This window comes from Papio anubis, chromosome 8, assembly GCF_008728515.1.
Source record: "Papio anubis isolate 15944 chromosome 8, Panubis1.0, whole genome shotgun sequence".
In the NCBI taxonomy this organism is placed as follows: domain Eukaryota; kingdom Metazoa; phylum Chordata; class Mammalia; order Primates; family Cercopithecidae; genus Papio; species Papio anubis.
This window is the reverse complement of record NC_044983.1, coordinates 61358830-61382678: the sequence shown is the minus strand read 5'-3', so window position 1 is coordinate 61382678 and position 23849 is coordinate 61358830. Positions and strand designations below refer to the sequence as shown.

General features: G+C 43.2%; 2 protein-coding genes across 9 annotated transcripts in view; one reads left to right on the top strand and one right to left on the bottom strand.

The window, feature by feature from the left end:
- MTFR1 (mitochondrial fission regulator 1) overlaps positions 1 to 1052 on the bottom strand; it is a 114631-nt gene extending 113579 nt beyond the window's left edge. The window contains exon 1 of one of the 6 annotated variants that reach the window (XM_017962060.3): positions 932 to 1052. The gene's annotated coding sequence lies outside the window, so the exon portion shown is untranslated. Of the gene's footprint in view, positions 1 to 23; positions 83 to 134; positions 337 to 931 lie in introns of those variants that run through there. The other 5 variants (XM_031669597.1, XM_003902811.5, XM_017962061.2 and 2 more) reach the window with 5 other exon arrangements.
- Positions 1053 to 10563: 9511 nt separating this feature from the next.
- The window catches only part of ARMC1 (armadillo repeat containing 1), a 31562-nt gene continuing 18276 nt past the window's right edge, over positions 10564 to 23849 (top strand). The window contains exons 1-2 of one of the 3 annotated variants that reach the window (XM_017962065.3): positions 10564 to 10899; positions 20954 to 21171. Coding sequence is in view for 2 of the 3 variants with exons in the window: in XM_003902810.4 (XP_003902859.1) it covers positions 20989 to 21171 (183 nt within the window). In the remaining variant the exon portion in view is untranslated. Of the gene's footprint in view, positions 10900 to 20953; positions 21172 to 23849 lie in introns of those variants that run through there. The other 2 variants (XM_003902810.4, XM_009213110.2) reach the window with 2 other exon arrangements.

The window sequence follows — 23849 nt, the reverse complement described above, 5'->3', positions numbered from 1 at the left end:
CCGGTCTCCCTGCGTTCCCGAACCGAGCTCCTTCAGCTCCTGTCCTGATTCCAGGGCATCCCATGGCCGTCAGGCCTGGAGCCGACTTCATTACCCCGTCGCCAACCGCTTTGCCGAGTTCCCACCCAACTCACCTCCGCCGCGCGGCAGCCAGCACCCGCTCCGGCTCCTCAGGCTTCCAGCTTGGCTGTCCCGTGGCGTTGCTGCCAATCAGCCAATCCCCGCCCCAAGCCTGAGCCAGGCTGATCAATCAGCTGTTTCCTCAGGCTCGGAGGCGGGCACAAGAAACCCGGCGGAGGGCGCGGCAACCGCTCCGCAAGCCGGCTGCGGCGTTTCACAGTCGGTGTGCGCACGCGCGGAGCTCTGCGAGGGGGCGTGTGCTTTTGTGCGGACCTTGCTTTGTGCCTTCACTGTCCTGCCCTGGGAAGTGCTTTTGTCAGCTTCATGCTCTAGGGGTTTAGGGACACTCACATTCTAAATGTAGTCGCAGATGTGTATTACCTTGAAAGAGGCTGCGAGTCGTAAGCCTTTGTTAACCTAACATGTGGAGCCCATTTCACCGCACGCTGTAGGGACCTGTGTCCACCCGGCAGCTATAATGCCTGTGCGGACCTCACATCAGGAGTGTTTCTCTTTAGGCAGAACAGGAGTGCGGGGATTACAAAGTGCCTCATGGATAAGTATTTTACTTTACCGTGTTCAGTTCTAGCGTCTGTTCAGTCCGATTCATTTGGGGAACATGCTTTCTAAAGATTTGAATACTCTAGGACACTCTGGATTTCCAATAATTGTCGTGAAAATATGATTATTACATTTATAGCTAACTTATGCAGTATAGTAATGTGCGTAGGCTTGATGAAAGATTCCTATGTAGGGCAGGAAACCTGTCCGTATTTCTGTATGGCTGTTGCTGATTGGCTGTCTCTCTTACCCTCCGATTGCAATTGATCCCGGAGGTCGCTGGGCTGTCACTGGATCTCTGATGTTCTTGCCCTGGATGACACAAGTCTGTTCCTAGTGAGGGCTTTCCTCCTTCACCCAGAGCATTAACTCATTTACTCAACAAGGGCTTGTTGGGGGACCACTATGACAGCAGAAAGGTTGGTAAAAGCCTTGAGCCACGCCCTAAGTGAGCCTACATGATGACGAGGAGATAACACAAACTAAACAAAAGCACAAACTTAACATACGTGATCAAATGTTATAATGGAATTGAGGTGGGAGCCTCGGCGCCTCCATAATGTCTCAGGGAATACTTGAGAAAATACTCAGAGAAGTGAGTGCTTGTCTGAGACTGGGTGCAAGAGTAGGAGCTTTGGAGCTGAAAGGGTGGGAGCAACAGTGGCTGTTCTGTCAAAGGGCACTCATTTCTTCCTCTGAGATCTTTCTGGAGGGTATTTACTGCTAAGCTAATGAAGCTTGTGTTTCAGGCACGCTAACTTTCGCTAGCCCTTTCCAAAGTCCATAGAGGAACTTTAGCATTGAGTTTACGTGATCATACGTTGTTTTTTTACTTATTTATTAAAAGGAAAATGTCTTAAAGCACCCCTCAAAGAGGTATTGGTTAAGACCTTTTTTTTTTTTTTTTTTTTCCATCCTCTCCAACTTCCCTTCTTTCATAATTCCTTTCTTGCTAGATACGCTGGAGTGGCCTTGGACATTTTGGGAATCTGGGTGGGGGAAAGAGAGTTGAATTGAACTTGGGCCTCTTCGTGATAAGTTACTGCTGGCTTTCCTGGTGCCGGACTGGCTTCAAGCAAGACATGCTCTGCCATCTCACTCAGTGCTATGATACAGGGATGTGTCCCTTGGCACCTGGCCCTAGAAGTATGTGGCTAGTGGAGGATAAAGTTTGAAGCCAGGCGCGGTGGTGCATGCCTGTAATCCCAGCAATTTGGGAGGCTGAGGCAGGTGGATCACTTGAGGTCAGGCGTTTGAGACCAGCCTGGCTAACATGGTGAAACCCCGTCTCCACCAAAAATACAAAAAAGCTGAGTGTGGTGGCACGTGCTTGTAACTCCAGTTACTCAGGAGGCTGAGGCAGGAGGATTGCATGAACCCGGGAGGCAGAGGCTGCAGTCAGCGGAGATCGCACCACCGCCCTCCAGCCTGGGCGACCGAGCGAGACTCTGTCTCAAAAAAAAAGGGTGGGGGGAGGGGCTGGGCGCTGTGACTCACGCCTATAATTCCAGCACTTTGGGAGGCCGAAACGGGGAGATTATTTGAGGTCAGAAGTTCGAGACTAGCCTGACCAACATGATGAAAACCCTGTCTCTGCTAAAAATACACACACACACACACACACACACAAATTAGCCAGGCATAGTGGCGGGTGCCTGTCCCCAGCTACTCGGGAGGCTGGGGCAGGAGAATCGCTTGAACGCGGGAGGCGGAAGTTGCAATGAGCCGAGATCATGCCACTGCACTCTACACTCCAGTCTAGGTGACAGAGCAAGACTCTGCCTCAAAAAAAGAAAAAAAAAAGAGAGAGAGAGAGAGAGAGAGTTTGAAATGTACTAAACCGGAAGCTAATCTAGGGGAGATCTTCTGGTCATCACGCTTCTAAAACTGTCAGCAGGATGCTTTGTTTTTTGTTTTTAATTAACTATTTTAGAATTATTTTAGATTTACAGAAAAGTTAGAGTACATAAAGTTCCTGTCTACTCCTCACCCAGTTTCCCTAGTGTTAACATCTTACATTACCATGATACACTTACAAAACTAAAGAGCCAGCCAGGCGTAGTGGCTCACGCCTGTAATCCTAACACTTTGGGAGGCCAAACTGGGAGGATCATTTGAGCCCAAGAGTTCAAGACCAGCCTAGGCAAAAAAGCGAGACCCCATCTCTATTTTTTTTTTTTTTTTTTTGAGACGGAGTCTCGCTCTGTCGCCCAGGCTGGAGTGCAGTGGCCGGATCTCAGCTCACTGCAAGCTCCGCCTGCCGGGTTCACGCCATTCTCCTGCCTCAGCCTCCCGAGTAGCTGGGACTACAGGCGTCCGCCACATCGCCCGGCTAGTTTTTTGTATTTTTTTTAGTAGAGACGGGGTTTCACCGTGTTAGCCAGGATGGTCTCGATCTTCTGACCTCGTGATCCGCCCGTCTCGGCCTCCCAAAGTGCTGGGATTACAGGCTTGAGCCACTGCGCCCGGCCCCTATCTCTATTTTTTTAAATAAATAAATAAATAAAAAGAAAAAACAAAACAACTGAAAAGCCAAATATTGGTACATTACTATTTACTAAACTCCAGACCTCAGTTGGGTTTTAGTAAGGTTGTTTTTCTGTTTCAGGATCTAAGATGCCACATTGCATTTAGCCATCAAGCCTCCTTAGTCTCCTCTGACCTGTGACCGTTTTTCGGTCTTTTCTTGTTTTTCATGACCTTGATATGACCATGACAGTTTTGAAGTCTGGTCAGGTATTTTGCAAAATGTCCCTCGATTTGTGTTTGTCTGATGTTTTTCTCATTATTAGACTGTGGTTATAGGGTTTGGGGAAAACATCACAAGATGAGATGACCTTCTCATCACATTATGTCAGAGGATACATGATATCACTCTACCTTATTACTGGTGAGGCTGACACATGGTAATATTTGCTAGTTACTCCACTATAAAGTTGTATTTTCCCACTTTCCATATTCCTTTCTTTGAAAACAAGTCACTAAATACTGCTCATACTCAAATGGAATGAGGATTAAGCTTCAACTTCTGGAGTGGACAATTGATAAACCTTATTTGAAATTCTGAAAGGAAGATTTGTCTTTCCTCATTTATTAATTTATATTTATATTCAATCATTTATTTATATAGACATATAGACTCTTGTATATTTATTTTATACTGTTACTCAATTGTTTCAGCTTTGGCCATTGGGAGTTCTTTTAACTAGGTTCATGTGTTCCTTTTGTTTTTTGATTATCTCCTTTTTTCTGGAACTATAAGATGCTCTGCGCCTATCTTGTATTTTTCCTTACCCAGCCCTAAAATCAGCCATTTCTCCAAGAAGTCCTGGAATGGTATTTAGAAACCAAGATTTAGGTACTGGATGATCTCATTGCTACTGGGATATCACTTAATTTATTGTTTTATTTTATTTTTTATGGTGATGGGGCCTTGCTGTGTTGCTTAGGCTGGCCTCAAACTCCTGGACTCAACTGATCCTTTTGCTTGGCGTCCCAAAATGCTGGGATTACAGGTGTGAGCCACCATGCCAGGACCAGGATATTGTTGAATTTATCTTCTCTTACAAGATAGAGCTAGGAAATATATTACCACCTTGTTTTTTAATTCTTTGCTTACATCTCTATGATAACCTCTAAGGTGACCCCCAATGATCCTTGCCGCCTGGTATTCATGCCCCTTGTGTAATCCCCTCTCCTTGAGCATCAACTTGCTTCTAATGAATAGAATACAGTAAGAATGAAAGGATGTCATTTCTAGGTTAGGTTACAAAAAGATTGTGGCTTTCATTCTGTTTGCTCCTTCTAGCTCTCCTTCACTTGCTCTGAGGGAAGACAGTGTCATATGTGAGCTGCCCTAGGGAGAAGCCCATGTGGCAAGAAACTGAGGGAAGCCTCTGACCAACACTCAGCAAGGAACTGAGGCTCTCCTTCCATCAGCTATGAGAAACTGAGTCCTACTAATGGCCATGTGAGGTGAGCTTGGAAAAACAGCCTGTCTCACTCAACCCTTGAGATGACTGAAGCCCCAGCTGACCTCTTGATAGCAGCCTTTTGAGAGATCTGAGCCAGAGGCACCCAGCTAAGCTGCACATGGATGCCTGATGCACAGAAACTATAAGCTAGTAAATTATTACTGTGTTGATAACTTTTGTAGAAATGTATTAGGAAGTGATATACAGGACGGGCGTGGTGGTTCACACCTGTAATCACAGAACTTCGGGAGGCCAAGGCGGGAGGATTCCTTGAGCCCAGGCGTACAAGACTGTCCTGGGCAACACAGTGAAACCTCATCTCTAGAAAAAATATGCAAAAGGGACGGGTGCGGTGGCTCATACTTGTAATCCCAGCACTTCGGGAGGCTGAGGCAGGTGGATCACTTGATGTCAAGAGTTCGAGACCAGCCTGGTCAACATAGTGAAACCCTGTCTCTGCTAAAAATACAAAAAAAATTAGCCAGGCGTAGTGGCAGGCACCTGTAATCCCAGCTACTTGGGAGGCTGAGGCGGGAGAGTCGCCTGAACCCAGGAGGCGGAGGTTGCAGTGAGCTGAGATCGCGCCATTGCACTCCAGCCCAGGTGACAGTACAAGACACCGTCTCAAAAAAAAAAAAAAAAAAAAAGAAAAGAAAAAACATACATAGGGTAGCCAGGTGTGGTGGTGTGTGTCTGTAGTCACAGCTACTCAAGAGGCTGAGGTGGGAGGATCACCTGAGCCTGGGGAGGTTGAGGCTGCTGTGAGCCCTGATCTCAACACTGCACTCCATCCTGAGTGACAGATGAGACTCTGTCTCAAAAATTAAATTAAGTTAAATAAATAAAATGAAATACAAAGGACACATTAGATAATTAACACAATTTATGTGTCCTCCACAAGATCAGTGACTCTTAAATTTCACATTGGAGCTGTTTAAAAGTATGTATGCCCAGGCCTCTACCTCTGCAGGTCTATTCAGCAGAATTATGATTGTTCTGCATAGCTAGCTTTGGAAACAAATGTGGAAGATTATAGGGCAATCCATTTGGGGATGTGAGAATAAAATAGAATACTTTTCTTTTTAGTGTATTTGATCCTAGAGTTCTTGACCCAAATTAAGGGCTCAGTTTTCCTGGCAGAATCTAGAACAACTGAAACTTCATCTGCCATTTGCAGTTTTTATTGAACAGAAGAGAAAGAAACAGAGCTCTCTTACTCACTGTATGGCCTTGAAAAAGTTTCTTATCTTTTTTGGGCCTCCAAATTCCGAGTAGGAAATTAAAGGATTATAAATGCCATTATTTACACAAATAGATTTGTTCATTGTTAGATGTATTAGGCAAAAGAGAGGTGACCTAGGCTGATTGTGAGCTTCCTTCATCAGAGAGATTTAACAAAATATCAGATTCCTATTAATGTTGGTAGACAATGAAGCTGTATACTGTAGTAGAAAGAATATGGGCTTCAGAGGCAGACAGACCCTTGTTGGAAATATGCCTCTGCCAATGACCAGCAGTGTGGTCTTGAGCAAGACAGCCTTCCAGGGTCTCAATTTCTTCCCTTTCACAGTGGCAATAGTAGACAGCTCAAAGAGAAGCCTTGAGGATCGATTACGTAACATCTGTCAAATGCTCAGGGGAGTGCCTGGTTTATCTCAAGGGCCCAATAAATAATAACCATGTAGGATATATAGTCAGCTTGGGTGGTTGTGATCCAGTGGTTAGTAAAGTAGGAACAGACCAATGTCTGTGTCAGCCTGTTTCTCACATAAGGCTTAATGACAGCCCCATTTGTTGAGACAAGTTGAATAATCTGCAAAGCTTACAAAGGATCTTTCCTGGAAGTTGAGACCCTTTTCCTCTAGTTGTGTTTTCCACCCCACCCCCACCCAGCTCTAATTGCCTCCCTGGAGAAAATGTAACACACTGAAATAAGCTTCAGGAGGTTCTGCATTAGAATATAGGAATGGATGGTAAAAGATCACAGGGTAGGACGGTGAAGTGCTTTGAGACACAGTGAAGCTAGATGTGTCTGGGACAGGTTGGGCTACAGGAGAGCTGGTCAAGACCAGTTAGTGGGCCAACTTCATCTCACCTGAGGAAAGAGTCAGTGATGCATGCAGTGCCTATTGGCTTCAAAGCTCCTTTAATTAGTAATAAAAGCACATATTGGGCTGGGCGAGGTGGCTCACGCCTGTAATCCCAGCACTTTGGGAGGCCGAGGTGGGCAGATCACCTGAGGTCAGGAGTTTGAGACCAACTTGGCCAATATGGTGAAACTCCATCCCTACTAAAAATATAAAAAAGGAGCCAGGTGTGGTGGTGCATGCCTGTAATCCCAGCTACTTGGGAGGTTGAGGCAGGAGAATCACTTGAATCCAGAATGCAGAGGTTGCGGTGAGCCATGATCATGCCACTGCACTCCAGTGCACTCCAGCCTGGGCAACAGAGCAGACTCCACCTCAAAGAAGAAGAAAAAAAAAAGCACATATTGTTGGGAAAAGATAACATTTTAATCTGCATTTATTATCTAAATCTCAATTGAATGAATGTTTTTACCATGGTGCCCAATGACAAATTGTTGAGCTATTTTGATTCAGTCATAGACTCTGGGGTATATTTGGTTATTCTGAGCCTTGAAACAGTTTAATCTTCTTAGATCAGTGCATAGTGACCAGAAAAAAAATCTCTATATCCAAATAGGTTAAAAGATCACCTCCAGAGATTGTGACATTCTTTTCTATAAACCAGCTCTTGGGATTGACCCTGACCTATAGAGCTGTTTTTCTTTTTTTTGAGACAGAGTCTCACTCTGTCGCCCAGGCTAGAGTGCAGTGGTGTGATCTCTGCTCACTGCAGCCTCTGCCACCCAGGTTAAAGTGATTCTCCTGCCTCAGCCTCCCGAGTAGCTGGGACTACAGGCGTACACCACCACGCCTGGCTAATTTTTATATTTTTAGCAGAGACTGGGTTTGGCCATTGTTGGCCAGGCTTGTCTGGAACTCCTGCCTTCAAGTGATCCACTCACCTTGGCCTCCCAAAGTGCTGAGATCACAGGCGTGAGCCACTGTGCCTGCCCAGCTGCTTTTTAAAACAAGTCAAATGTATCCATTTTTTTCTTGTTTAACTTTTGGGTTTCCAGTTTTGTTCAAGGTTTCCCTCTGCTTCTAGGTCATATATGTAGTCTTCAAGGTTTGAGTTTTTAATATACCTGGGATTTATTTTTTTGGTAAATGATGTAATATATGGATCCAATTTTATTTTCATCTGGATGTATAGGGAGAGCCTCAATTTATAATTATTTCTCTTTCTTCAAAAATTTCTACTTTGACATTTTCAAAACTACATATTAGTTTGATAGTACACATATAGAATTTAGGAATAAATACATATAAATATGTCAGAGCTATGTACTCCAATACGTATGTATAAAGCTGAAAGTGTTGCTTGATCAAAAAGTTTTGAAATCCAGTGCTTCTTGAGCTCTTTAGACCATGAACTCCTTGAGGGCAGGGCTTGTGATTTTCCTTACCTTTGAATCCATAGTTAAGATTGTCTATGGCACATTGTAGCGTTCAAAATAATTAAATGAATGAAACTGCCAGTATCTGAATCATGTCTTAAGCAACACAGCTATTGAGAAATGACATTCCAGTGTCCTGTGGGAAGATACCTGAGGCTAGGAACAAGCAATGACTCACAATGGAAGGTAGTATAACTTCACTGATGTCAAGTTTAGACATTTTAATATGAGAATACAAATTCCTAAAATTTTTAAATACCTCTCTATGGCTTATAATCCATAGGTGCTTAGGAAACTGGTAATTTTTTTTTTGTGAATACACCCCCTGCTTCTTAATAGCAGTCATCTATTCTGTAATGGCAGTATACAGGAAGAATTAGCTTTCTCAATACTTTAATGGCAGAAGCATGATTATATTTAATATTTATTTATTTATTTATTTTGAGACGGAGTCTTGCTGTCTCCCAGATTGGAGTACAGTGGCGCGACCTTGACTTAACAACCTCCGCCTCTCGGGTTCAAGCAATTCTCCTGCCTCAGTCTCCGGAGTAGCTGGGATTACAGGCGCCTACCACAACGCCCGGCTAATTTTTTGTATTTTTAGTAGAGACAGCTGGCCGGGCGCGGTGGCTCACGCCTGTAATCCCAGCACTTTGGGAGGCTGAGGCGGGCGGATCACCTGAGGTCTCCGGAGTTCGAGGCCAGCCTGACCAAAATGGAGAAACCCGGTCTCTACTAAAAATACAAAAATTAGCCAGGTGTGGTGGCTCATGCCTGTAATCCGGGAGGCGGAGGTTGCGGTGAGCCGAGATCAGGCCATTGTACTCCAGCCGGGGCAAGATGATGGAAACTCTTGTCTAAAAAAAAAAAAAAAAAAAAAAAAAAAGAGATGGGGTTTCACCATGTTGGCCAGGCTAGTCTTGAACTCCTGAACTCAAGTTATGCACCCACTTCGGCCTCCCAAAGTGCCGAGATTACAGACATGAGCCACCACACCTGCCGTCCTAATATATTAACATTAACAAAAATAGCAAGTTTAATTTCTTTTTTTTTTTTAGTTGTTTTTAATAACCATACTGAAGAAACTTACTCAACCAAATGGGTTATGTTTAACCTGGCTGTACCCTTTGGACTTTTTTTTTTTTTTTTTTTTTGGCGACAGTCTCGCTCTGTTGCCCAGGCTGGAGTGCAGTGGCGCAATCTCGGCTCACTGCAACTTCAGCCTCTCAGGTTCAATTGATTCTCCTGCCTCAGCCTCCCAAGTAGCTGGGATTACAGGCGTCCGCAACGACGCCGGTTAATTTTATTTATTTATTTATTTTTTGTAGAGACAGAGTTTCACCATGTTGGCCAGGCTGGTGTCGAAATCCTGACCTCAAGTGATCCACCCGCCTCGGCCTCCCAAAGTGCTGGGATTACACGTGTGAGCCACCGCGCCAGGCCTATTTGTTTTCTACTTAGCTTATTTTGCTCCTCTTTTGAGTTCATTGGAAGCAAGAAGATAACCGAGAACAAGGGAACGGAAAGAAATTCAAGAAGCTGCTTGGTTTTTAAATTCACTTACGAAGTATAGGAGATACTAGCATTGAATACAATCTGGGATATTTATTGTTATTTACACTCCTTTCCTATTAGAGGCCTCTCATATTCCTTCTGACTTTAACACATGAGCTACGTGGCCGAATCAAACTCTTATAGAGCGAATCCAAAATCTGTTCATTGGGGTTATTGATTGCAAATGGATACATTATTCTCAAAGATCTGCCTGCGGGTTAAGAGTAGGTTTATATTTAGATAAATTAAAAAAAAATAAAATCTATGCCCAAAGAAAACAAAAACATCAAGTGACTGCCATCCATAAAACAAGTATATAAATCCTTACAAGTATATAAACTACATAGAAGACATTTTAAAATGTGAATGAGAAGATTCTGATCATAAATTCCTTACAAAAAAAAGAAAAAGAAAACTTCTTCTCCAAAATAAATTGCTACTTAAACGAAAACTGTACTTTGCGTCTTTCAAGCTGCTAGGGAGGCAGTGGACACCAAGAAGAAATAAACGAAACTCCAAGGAATGCCTAATGTACTGCTAACGTCCACAGTAAAACACAAAACAAAAAAAATTATGAATTAAGACTCACAGAACCGAATAAAATATTAGGTATTGCCTTTATTAGAATTGCAAGAGTTGCTAAAGAAGAAATACTCAATTTGAATTACCGAATGCAGTACCGGTGAAGTCCTACCGCCCCGGAAGGCTGGGAACTGAGGTTGTCAAAGTGCGACAGTTTCCCAGCCGGAATCAAATTTCTTCGGTTAGGGCTTGGTGGACGGCGAGTAGTTAGGGCCAATATAGTTTACCTGGGTCCTCATTGGATCCATTCCTCGAACACTTAGCGTATTTCCCTAAACCACCTATGAGCGCTTCACTCTAAAAAGACCTTCACTGATTGGATACTTTATCCTCACGTTGGACTCTTTATCAGCCAATAGGAGGGCAAAAGCGACAGAGGCGTCAGGTCACCTGGGAAGAGTCTGCAGAGCCTTTGCCCGCCAGCGCCTTGGCTCTTTGGGTTCCTGAGTTAGTCCGGTTGTTTGCGATCGCCGCGGCCGGGGCTGCGAACCCAAGGGCTCGCTCCGCGCCTCCTAGGTCTCTACCTCATCCGTAGGTGTGGCCCTGATGGTGCGGCAGGCTCTGGACTCCTAAAGCTCTGGAGCGGTATGTGGGGTCCACGGGCGGCAGACAAAGCAGTGGAGCCGGGAAGGCCGCGGGAAGCGGCCCCTGCACCGAGGCAGCGAATCCGCCTGGGAGGGGCGCCCCGCCTGCCTCTTGTCAGATCCAGTAGTGCGTCCCAGTGAGGCGCTTTAGCACGCTCTACCTCCACGTGTCCCGTGAATCTGTTAGCTTTGCTCACTTCTTCTCTGTCCCCCTCACATCCGACTTTTACTAACCCCAGCATTATTGATGGGTGTCATCTCATCTTTTCATCTCTCCAGGTTATTCTTTGGTAACTTTCTGTTAGTTTTGTGCACCTGCATGTCTCCTAAGAGCGGAAAGACATAGTTGTGTTAGGCTTAATTCAAGAGAGACCAGTGTTCCCTTTTTTATATTTAAGACTGTATTTTGGGAGGGCGGGGGTAGGTACTCGTGAAGTTAGCAACTCCTTTGGTGATACTTAGTGCAATGAAGTGTCAGGGCGGTGCAGAAGGTACCTCCAACACATGGCAGGACAGATGTCCCCACATGAGCAAGTAATATTCTGGTTTGGTAATTGCTGGTGTTTGATTTTACCATTTCGCGTTCTTACTTTAATCTGATAACCGCTGAGGATTGTTATGTGAGATAACAGGCTCTGAGAACTTAACTTCTCAAAGTTACAGTTAACTCTTCGAGTAAGGGGAAAGTCAGATTTAATCTCAATGCTTATGTTATTTTTATCAAAGCCCACCTAACTGAATAAGGATTTAGGTTAAACGTATTCCCTCTGCAGCTCTTAGCATGTGAGAATTAAATCTTTGAATTGAATGGTGAATCTTGACTGTACGAGAAGGAAAACTCTTTCAGGCATCTGCCTAACTACAGGTGTCTCACATGTATCATCGAACTGCTTGCTTCTCAAAGTGTGACGAGTAGCTTAGGCCTCACCTGGAAGCTTGTTGGAAATGCAGAATCTCAGACTCTCCCACCTGCTGAATCAGTATTTGCTTTTTAACAGGAATCTTTAAGTTACCAGAGTGCTCATTAAAGGATGAGGAGTATTCTTTGTCATAGAATGATTTGTTTGTCCAAGTTGAACTAAACAAAAGAGAAAGTAAAGGTATAAAAAGTTTTTTCACATTTTCATCATTTGTTAGTGACGCTATGACCTTTATTTTTATTTTTATTTTTTTGAGATGGAGTATCGCTCTGTGGCTCAGGCTGGATCAGTGGCGCGATCTCGGCTCACTGCAACGTCTGCCTTCCGGGTTCAAGCGATTCTCCTGCCTCAACCTCTGGAGTAGCAGAGGCCTTGGCCTCCCGAAGTGCTGGGATTACAGGCGTGAGCCACTGTGCCCGGCCTCTTGTAGAGTTTATTATTATTATTATTATTATTATTATTATTATTGTTATTATTATTTTGAGACGGAATCTCGCTCTGTTGCCCATGCTGGAGTCCAGTGCCGCAATCTCGGCTCACTGCAAGTTCCGCCTCCCGGTTTCACGCCATTCTCCTGACCCAGCCTCTCGAGTAGCTGGGACTGCAGGCACCCGCCATCACGCCCGGCTAATTTTTTGTATTTTTAGTAGAGATGGGGTTTTATCGTGTGAGCCAGGATGGTCGCGATCTCTTGACCTCGTGATCCGCCCGTCTCGGCCTCCCAAATTTTATTATTTTGAGATGAGCTGTCACTCTGTCGAGCTCCCAGGCTCAGGTGATCCTGCCACCTCAGCTTTTGTATTTTTAGTAGAGATGGAGTTTTGCCATGTTTCCCAGGCTGGTCTTGAACTTCTAGGCTCAAGAGCTCCACCCCTCTGGGCCTCCCGAAGTGCTTGGATTACCGGCCTGAGCCATGGCACCGGGCCATCTCACAGAGTTTTAGAGCTTAGCATTTTATTCATATGTTCATAGCCATGTTTAAAAGAGATGCATTTATACACCAGCATAAAGTTTTAGTGGCTCTTTGTTTTGGCAGCAGAAATCACGTGGTATGTTTATTAAAATGAGTATTGGGCTCTCTCTCCAAATACTCCTATTTAGGATAGGGATAGAGCCTAGGTCTTTGCGTTATAACAATAATCCCAGTTTATTCTGTTCAGGTCCCCACTTCTTGGTGTTAGCATTTTGGATAAAACTCAACTAGAGAAAAACTTATTTTCTTTTGAACTTAATGCAATACTCATTGTAGAAGAAGATAGGAAGGTTTTTTTTTTTTTTTTTAACTTACATTATGGTTTATTGGTTACTATAAAATTGCTCAGGTCAGTATATTTCAGATTATTTAATAATTCTTCTCATGCCTGTAATCCCAGCGCTTTGGGAGGCTGAGGTGGGCGGATCACCTGAAGTCAGGAGTTTGAGACCAGCCTGACCAATGTGACAAAACCCCCTCTCTACTAAAAAATATAAAAATTAGCTGGATGTGGTGGTGCATGCCTGTAGTCCCAGATACTTGGGAGGGTGAGGCATGAGAATAGCTTGAACCTGGGCAGCAGAGGTTGCAGAAAGCTAGGATCATACCAGTGTACTGCCTGGGTGACAGAGGGAGACTCTGTCTCGATTAAAAAAAAAGCAAAAAATCAATTCTTTTGGCCAGTGCAGTGGCTTATGCCTGTAATCCCAGCACTTTGGGAACCTGAGGTGCACAGATTGCTTGAGCCCAGGAGTTTGAGACCTGCCCAGGCAACACAGCAAAACCCTGTCTCTACAAAAAATACAGAAATTAACTGGTTATGGTGGCATATGCCTATAGTCTCAGCTACTCGGGAGGCTGAGGTGGGAGGATAGCTTGAGCCTGGGAGGTGGAGGCTGCAGCTCACTCTGTCGAACTCCCAGGCTCAGGTGATCCTCCCACCTCAGTTTTTGTATTTTTAGTAGAGATGGGGTTTTGCCATGTTGCCCAGACTGGTCTTGAACTTCTGGGCTCAAACGATCCACCCCACTGGGCCTCCCCCAAAGTGCTTGGATTACCAGCCTGAGCCATGGCACCTGGCCATCTTACAGAGTTTTAGAGCTTAGCGTTCTATTCATATGTTCATAGCCATGTTTGAAAGACATGCCTTTATACACCAGCATAAAGTTTTAGTGGCTCTGCCACTGCCATCCAGCCTGGGCAATAGAACGAGACCCTATCTCAAAAATAAAATAAAAATTATTTTGCACTTTGCCAAATTGGGCATATAGTGGGTAGGATAGACTGAATCCTGAAATATTCATTTAAAATCATTTTTTCCAACCTATGAAGATAGACTTTTTTTTTTTTTTTTTTTTTTTAAGAGACAGGGTCTTGCTATGTTGGCTATGCTGTGGTAAAGTGGCTGTTCACAGGCAAGATCATAGCACACTGCAACCTTGAACTCTGGCCTCAAGCAGTCATCCTGCTTTAGCCTCCCAAGTTACTGCACCCAGCAAAGGCAGATATTTTTATCAAACAGCTTGGGTGTTTGTGTGAAGTTGATAAAATTAACACAGAAACATAATATGTATCTAATACATGAATTGGGGTTAGAGTTGTAACTTTTGTTTATCTGTTTTCAATTTCCTAACTGTTCTATTGCTATCTCATAAAATCTGCTTTGTGAACTCTGCAATCCACAGAAATACTGATCATTTAACAGAATTTAAGCAACGGCCAGGCGCAGTGGCTCACGCCTGTAATCTCAGCACTTTGGGAGGCCAAGGAGGGCAGATCACCTGAGGTCAGGAGTTTAAGACCAGCCTGGCCAATATGGTGAAAACCTGTCTCTACTAAAAATAAAAAATTAGCCGGGCGTGGTGACAGGCATCTGTAGTCCCAGCTACTTGGGAGGCTGAGGCAGGAGAATCACTTGTACCTGAGAGGCGGAGGTTGCGATAAGCCAAAATTGCGCCATGCCACTACAGCCTGGGTGACAGTGAGACCCTGTCTCAAAAAAAAAAAAAAATTCAAGCAATGTGGTAGTTAGAAATGGATGTCAGAGTGACTTGCTATCATCAAGAATATTAAAGTAAGAAAAATGAGTCTTAACTGTGAGGAGTTCTCTCCTGAAGTTTTACATAAAACCCTTGTAATTTGAGGGACAAATCACAGCTTCTGTCAGCTTTTCTTGCCTTCCTTTAAATGCCATGGGAAATGCAGTGACCACAGCTTCTGCCTCTGTTATACAGTAAACCCATGACATTGTCGGATTCAACCAAGCATTAATCGAAAATATTGTACAGTATTCTCAGGATTTGAAATCTGTGGATATCGAGCATCAGCTGCATTAGCTAAGGTCTTTGATGGATCCTGTGCAGATGCTGATTGAGCCTACTCCTTATCAGTGCTCTTTGAAGATTGGAAGGTTTTTTTTGTTGTTGTTTATTTTATTTTATTTTTTGACGGAGTCTCGCGCTGTTACCCAGGTTGGAGTGCAATGGCGCTATCTCTGCTCACTGCAATCTCTGCCTCCCGGGTTCAAGTGATTCTCCTGTCTCAGCTTCCCAAATAGTTGAGATTACAGGCGCCTGCCACCATGCCCAGCTAATTTTTGTATTTTTAGTAGAGACAGAGTTTCACCATGCTGGCCAGGCTGGTCACAAACTCCTGACCTCAGGTGATCGACCCACCTTGGTCTCCCCAAAGTGTTGGGATTACAGGCATGAGCCACTGCACCCTGCCAAAGATTGGAAGTTTTAGTCGTTTCGATTTTTGTTCATCCCAAAAGAACAGTAAAACTATATAACTTTTTTTCAGTATAGTTCCTACTGAATAGTTATCTAATGGCTCCTTGAATGAGAATGGAACTCTCCAGTTTCAAGGCCAGCATTGTATGCAAAAGGCCAACACTCAGAGTGTTTGGTTCTTTTTTCCCTGATTTATTGTAAAAAATTTGATTGTAAATTGATAATTTATAGTTGTATATATTTATGGGGTACAAAATGATGTTATGATTCATGAATATAAAGTGGAGCAATTAAATCAAGCTAGTTAACATCTATCACCTCATACTTATTTTTTGTGGTGAGACCACTTGAAATTTACTCACAACAGTTCTTCTCTGTTTTGCTTTTGAGACAGAGTCTAGCTTTATTGCCCAGACTGGAGTGCAGTGGCATGATCTCAGCTCACTGCAACCTCCACCTCCCGAGTTCAAGCAATTCTTTGGCCTCAGCCTCCCGAGTAGCTGGGATTCCAGGTTTGCGCCACCATGCCCAATTAATTTTTGTATTTTTAGTAGAGATGACATTTTACCATATTGGTCAGGCTGGTCTCAAACTCCTGACTTCAAGTGATCCACCCGCCTTGTCCTCCCAAAGTGCTGGCATTACAGACATAAGTCACCACGCCTGGCAACTCATAGCCTTTTTAAAACCCGGAATACACTATTTTGTTTTGATTTTTTTTTTTTTTTTTTTTTTGAGACGGAGTGTCACTCTGTTGCCCAGGCTGGATACAGTGGTACGATCTCGGCTCACTGTAACTTCTGTCTCCCAGATTTAAGCGATTCTCCTGCTTCAGCCTCCCGAGTAGCAGGGATTACAGGCGCCCGCCACCACATCCAGCTAATTTTTGTACTTTTAGTAGAGACGGGGTTTCACCATGTTGGTCAGGCTGGTCTTGACCTCCTGACCTCATGATCTGCCTGCCTCAGCCTCCCAAAGTGCTGGGATTACAGGCATGAGCCACCGCGCCCATCTGGAATACACTATTAGTAACTATATTCACCATATTGTGCAATAAATGTCAAAAAAAAAACCCTCACTTATTCCTACTACGACTTTGTATCCTTTGATCCTCATCTCCTCATTTTGCCTATCCCCCAGCCTCTTACCACCATTCTATTCTCTGCTGCTGAGTTCTGTTGTTTTAGTTTCAACAGTTAAGCAACAACATGCAGCATTTCTCTTTCTGTGCCTCCTTTACTACATTTAGTACTTCATTTAATGTTCTCCAGTTCCGTCCATGTTGTCACAAGTGACAGAATTTCCTTCTTTTTTAAGGCTGAGTAGTATTCCATTGTGTCATTGTGTATGTATATCACATTTTCTTTCTTTCTTTTTTTTTTTTTTTTGAGTTGGAGTCTCGTCCTGTCAGCCAGGCTGTAGTGCAAAGGCGCGATCTCGGCTCACTGCAACCTCCGCTTCCCTGGTTCAATCAGTTCTCCCTGCCTCAGCCTCCTGAGTAGCTGGGATTACAGACACCCACTACCATGCTCAGCTATTTTTGTATTTTTAGTAGAGACGAGGTTTCACCATGTTGACCAGGCTGGTCTCAAACTCCTGACCTTATGATCTGCCTGCCTTGGTCTCCCAAAGTGCTGGGATTATAGGCATGAGCCACTGCACCCGGCCAGTGTACCACATTTTCTTTACCCATTCATCTGTTGATGGATACTCATGTTGATTCTATAACTTGGCTGCTGTGAATGTTGCTGTAATGAACATGGGAGGGCAGACATCTATTAGACAAATTGATTTCCAGTCTTGTGGGTAAATACCCAGAAGTGGGATTGCTGGATTGTGTATCTGGTGCTTTAGCTGTGACTTGCCTCTGGGGTCTTTATGCCAATGATTGGTTCTGCAGGTTCCATTGTGGAAAGAATTTGTGCTAGTAACAGCACTTAAAGTTTATGGGTGGCTGGGCACCATGGCTCACACCTGTGATCCAAGCACTTTGGGAGGCCAAGGTGGGTGAATCACCTGAGGTCAGGAGTTTGAGACCAGCCTGGCCAACGTGGTGAAACCCTGTCTGTACTAAAAATACAAAAATTACCCAGGCATAGTGGTGTGCACCTGTAATCCCAGCTACTCAGGAGGCTGAAGCCGGAGAATCGCTTGAACCCGGGAGAGCGAGGTTGCAGTGAACTGAGATTGTGCCACTGCACTCCTTCCAGCCTGGGTAACGGAGTAAGACTCCGTCTCAAAAGAAAAAAAAGAAAAAAAAAAAATTATGGGTAAGCTGGTTGGTAAATGGGGATATTCAGGATGCTGATAATACGATAATAGAGGCACCTAAGAGGCAAAATGCTGTCAAATCCCTTAGTTGTATTGCTGTGTGTTCAGTGTGTGACTTTTTGTTGTGTCTTGACTTTTAAAAAATTGCAGTAGTAACTATTTTCCTTTTGAGAAAATTACTTGCCAAATACTGTCCTACCGAAGCCGTCTTTTCTCTGCGTTTTTTGTTTTTGCATTTGCTCGGCTCACTGCAACCTCCGCTTCCCTGGCTCAATCAGTTTTCCCTGCCTCAGCCTCCTGAGTTGCTGGGATTACAGGCGCCCGCCACCATGCTCAGCTGCTTTTTGTATTTTTAGTAGAGACAGGGTTTCACCATGTTGACCAGGCTGGCTCAAACTCCTGACCTGCAAATTAAAATTATTAGTGTATTTTAACACTAAATATATTTTTTGGCCATGTGATGTGAGTTAAGGATCTTAGCAGTGGTTTTAAAATTGCTAAGAAGTTATTCCAATACCATTTATTGAATAATCTTACTATTTTTTATTGATTTTTGACATGATATAACTTATTGAGCATTTATTGTGTGCCAGGCACTAGTATGTATTGTGTTTATGTGTATTGTCATTTCATCTGGAGAGTAACGCTATTTGGTAGCTGCTATAATTGACCCCATTTTAGAGATGAAGAAACTGAGACAGAGTTTAACAAATTTTCCTAAACTCGCAAAGTTACCCAGTGATGGGGCCTGGGTCTGACTCAGTTGATCCTTCTTCCTTATATCAAATGCATAAATAACTTTCTGGGAGGAAGTATCTTTATCTCTCCACTTTCCCCCAGTTAGTACTGTTGCTTATAGCTTTGTATATTTCAATACATAGTAAGGCCAGTTTTGCCTTATTACCTTTTTCCTTCAGATAACTTCAGTAGTCTTTGTGGACTTACAGAATAATCTTGTCCCTGTTGCCCTGACAGTTGGCATTGTTACTGATGTTAACATTAAACTCATTAATTTATGGAAAGTATTTACACCTTTATATTCTTCCTAATAAGGAATATACTATGTAAGTTAATTGAAGTTACTATTTTTAATTTGCTGCATATATGAAGATCATTTCTTGACATTTTGATTCTTCATATGTCCAGCATGTTGCCTTTTCTACAATACCCTGTTTACTTTTATGGGAAAAAGATATGCTGACTTTATTCATTTTTTTGAGACAAGAGTCTCGCTCTGTTGGCCAGGCTGGAGTGCAATGGTGCAATCTTGGCTCACTGCCTCCTAGGTTCCAGCTATTCTCCTATCTCAGGCTCCTGAGTTGCTGGGACTACAGGCGCATGCCACCACTTCTGGCTAATTGTTGTGTTTCTACTAGAGATGAGCCTCCACCATCTTGGCCAGTCTGGTCTATTTATTTGTTTTTTTTTTTAGAGACAGAGTCTTGCCATGTCGTCCAGGCTGGAGTGCAGTGGTGCGATCTTGGCTCACTGCAACCTCTGCCTCCCGGATTCAAGTGATTCCCCTGCCTCAGCCTCCTGAGTGGCTGGGATTACAGGCGCATGTCATCACGCCTGGCTAATTTTTGTATTTTTAGTAGAGACAGAGTTTTGCCATGTTGACCAGGCTGGTCTGAAACTCCTGACCTCAGGTGATCCACCCACCTCAGCCTCCCAAAGTGCTGGGATTACAGGCGTGAGCCACTGCACCCAGCCGATATGCTGATTTTTTTTTTTTTTTTTTGAGACAGAGTTTTGCTTCTGCAATGGCGTGATCTCAACTCATTGCAACCTCTGCCTCCTGGGTTCAATCAATTCTCCTGCCTTAGCCTCCCGAGTAGCTAGGATTACAGGCGCGTGCCACCACGCCCAGCTAATTTTGTATTTTTAGTAGAGATGGGGTTTCACCATGTCAGCCAGGCTGATCTCGAACTCCTGACCTCAGGAGATCTGCCTGCCTCAGCCTCCCAAAGTGCTGGGATTACAGGCATGAGCCACTGTGCCCGGCCGAAATGCTGATTTTAAAACGAAAGTATGAGGCATGAGGCCAGACACTGTGGCTCATGCCTGTAATCCCAGCATTTTGGGAGGTTGAGGTGGGCAGATCATTTGAGGTCAGGAGTTTGAGACCAGCCTAACCAACATGGTGAAACCTAGTCCCTACTAAAAATACAAAAAAAAAAAAAAAAAAGCCGGGCATGGTGGTCTGTGTACGTAATCCCAGCTGCTTAGGAGGCTGAGGCAGGAGAATTGCTTGAACCGGGAGGCAGAGATGGTAGTGAGTTGAGGTTGCGCCACTGCACTCCAGCCCGTGTGACAGAATGAGACTCTGTCTCAGAAAAAAACAAACAACGAAAACGAAGTATGCAAAGTGGCAAGACTGCTGACGAGTTTAGGAAATAATAAGTAATATTTTAGGCCAGTTCTATGCTAACTAGATTTTGTTATATGGGGCAAATTATTGAACTTCTCTATGACTGTCTCCTCATCTGGCAAGTGAATTACGTCAAATTCTGTTTCATTCTTCCTATTCTTCCTTTTCTGTTAGGCAGTAGAATATGGCATAATCAGATGAACAGATGTGTTTAGATTCAGTCTAGATTCACTATGATCTTTCACACTACTGGCCTGAGCCACAGGCTAAATAACTTTCCTGTCTTCTTGATTTACAGACTTCTGCCTCCGTTTTCCAAGGGCATTTTATTCTTTGTAGACAGAGTATGCTAGGTTTTTGTTCATTGATGAATAAGCAAGCTATAAGCTAGCCACTCTTCCCTCAGGCACTAGTTTTAGGGGTAGAAATAGTCTAGAGGAAAAAAAGCACTGGCAATATTAACAGTTTTAGAAGTATAGCAAAGGTTACAAGTTTGAACTATAGAGATGTTTATTGTGACTTTATTGTTAAAATATGTATGCTAAAAAGTAATTTGTTGGAATATTGAGGTTAACATATGTTCTTTAAATATTGTGCACCCAAGTTTTTTCAGTCATCTTATGTTCATTTTACTTTTCTCAAACTGTAGAGTTGCTGATTTCTAAGTTTTTGTGTGATTTAGTTGTAGTTACCTGATTCTTTCTAAACGTGTTGTAATCCTGGTTATTTCACAAGTGTCATAATATACCTCAGCAACCTAGAACTAATTCTGCAAACCTTTTCTACAGAATTTAAGATTTTATTCATGTGCATGGCATAGAAGATGAATTCTTCTACCTCCACCATGAGTGAAGAGCCTGATGCTCTATCAGTAGTTAACCAGTTACGGGATCTAGCAGCAGATCCATTAAACAGAAGAGCCATCGTCCAGGATCAGGGATGTCTGCCTGGCCTTATTTTATTTATGGACCATCCCAACCCTCCAGTCGTCCACTCGGCTTTGCTTGTAAGTTACCTTTAGTAATTTCAATCTCTGTTTTATTTTTGCAATTAAAGAGAGAATTTGGAAAAAGTGCTAGATGACATGGTAAAAAAACTGAAAGAGAGCAATTAATAGTTTGTATTTATGTATGTACAAACATATGTATGTGTGGTCTGTTTACACCAGTAGTAACATGCTACATTGTTTTTATTCTTTTGTTTGTTTTTTTGAGACAGAGTCTCCCTCTGTCATCCAGGCCTGGAGTACAATGTGGCAGGATCTTAGTTCACTGCAGTCTCCACCTCTTGGATTTAAACCATCCTCCCCCACCTCAGCCTCCTGAGTAGCTGGGATGATAGGCACATAACACCATTCCAGGCACATTTTTGATATTTTTGTAGAGATAGGATTTCGCTATGTTGGCCAGGCTGGTCTCAAACTCCTGGGCTCAAGTGATCCTTCCACTTTTACCTTCCAAAATGTTGGGATTACAGCTGTGAGGCACTATGGCTGGCCCTATTTTTATTCTTTAATACAAACTGTAGCATACTCCATGCATGGAATGTTCTACCACTTCCTTTTCATTTAACAATCTTGAGGATTGGATCATATCATACACATAGACACCCAAAGAGGCATTTATTTTGTTTTTATTTTATAACAGCTTTTTAAGATGTAAGCACACAGCATCATACAATTCACTCATTTAAAGTATACAATTAAGTAGTTCTAGTATATTCACAGAGTTGTGTCACCATCACCACAACTTTTTATTTTTCTTTATTTTTTGTAACTAAATTTTTTTTTTTTTTTTTTTAGTAGTGATAGGATGTAGCTGTGTTAACTAGGCTGGTCTCAAACTCCTGGCCTCAAGTGATTCTTCAACCTCGACCTCTCAAAGTGCTTAGATTACAGATGTGAGCCACTGTGCCTGGCCCACCACAACTTTTTACCTATTGCTTCCCAGACCCCCCAACTCCCTATCCCTAAGCAAACTATTAATCTACTTTTTGTATGTTTATATTTGCCTATTCTGGCAAAAATGCCTATATATTTTGCATATGAATAGGGCCAAGCATGGTAGCTCGCACCTGTAATCCCAGCACTTTGGAGGCTGAGGTGGGTGGATCACCTGTGGTCAGGAGTTTGACACTAGCTTGGCCAACGTGGTGAAACCCCATCTCTACTAAAAATACAAAAAAATTAGCCGGGCGTGGTGGTGGGTGCCTGAAATCCCAGCTACTCAGGAGGCTGAGGCAGGAGAATCCCTTGAATCCAGGAGGCAGAGGTTGCAGTGAGCCAAGATTGTGCCGTTGCATTCCAGCCTGGGCAACAAGAGCGAAACTCCATTAAAAAAAAAAAAAGTTGTTAAAATTAATGTTATGGGAAATTAATGTTACGGAAATTTTATCTATTGTCCTTTACTTAAGGACTCATGGTAAATTCCCCATTTAGTCTAATTTCATAAGTTTGTACAGAACGCATATAGGCTTTTCCTTTTGGAAAAGTTTTTCTATTTTGCCTTTACAGAACGAAGTTTAGCAGTCAAAAAAGACATTGGTATAAGAGAACAGTAGTAACAAATGGGAAAAATGGCACAGCCCCCAGTCTGGGTTCTATTTCAATAAGAAATGCAATAAGGATGAGAAGAAAGAGGGGGTTGGTCTATAGATAGGAACTTGGGGCTAAAGGAAGTCTTTTTTTTTTTTTTTTAATAGACTAGAACATGTCTAAATTCAGAGGGCAAGGGCTACTAGAATGGGAGAGGTTTGAGGGGAAGGCTCTCATAATTGCAGAAAATAGGAAAGATTTGCTAATGATAAAGTTGTTCAGCAGTGTTGAGGGGCTGATTAGTTTGGTAATACTGAATCGGTATGATTCAGGCCTGCTGTAGGCTCGGAGAGCCGAGTAGTTGGATTTGTGCAGAGTTGTTACTTGGCCAGGTTAAGTTGGGCAGAATGATTGTGCAAGGGAGTTTAGGGTCTTGGCAGGATTGTTTGAAATGATATACAGTAGGTACTAGGCTGAATAAGGAAGGGAAGTATAAAGTCATGGAGGGACTGAGCTAAGGAGAGGGATCAATGGGTGAAAGTTCCCAAGAGGCTGAAGAAAAGATTTTTTTGTTGTTGTTTTTTCTGTTTTTGAGACAGAGTTTTGCTCTTGCCGCCCAGGCTGGAAAGCAATGGCGCGATCTTGGCTCACTGCAACCTCCGCCTCCCGGGTTCAAGCGATTCTTCTCCCTCAGCCTTCTGAATAACTAGAATTACAGACCCGCACCATCACACGTGGCTAATTTTTATATTTTTAGTAGAGACGGTTTTTCACCACGTTGGCCAAGCTAGTCTCGAATTCATGACCTCAGGCGATCTGCCCATCTTGGCCTCTCAAAGTGCTGAGATTATAGGCATGAGCCACCACGCCTGGCCATCAGGTGTGTTGTTTTGTTTTTATGATTTCCTTTTTTTGTCACTGTTAGCTTATTAGTGTACACTTTTGTTTTTATTTTATTTAGTGGTTGCTGTAGGTTTTACAATATGCATCTTTAACTTATTACATCCTACCTTTAAATGAATCCTACCCTTAACATGTAGTGTAAGAATCACACAAATATTTCCATTTCTTCCTCCCATCTTTTGTGCTATTTTTGTCATACATTTTACTTCTACATATGCTTAAAAACCTACAGTGTATATATTTTTGCT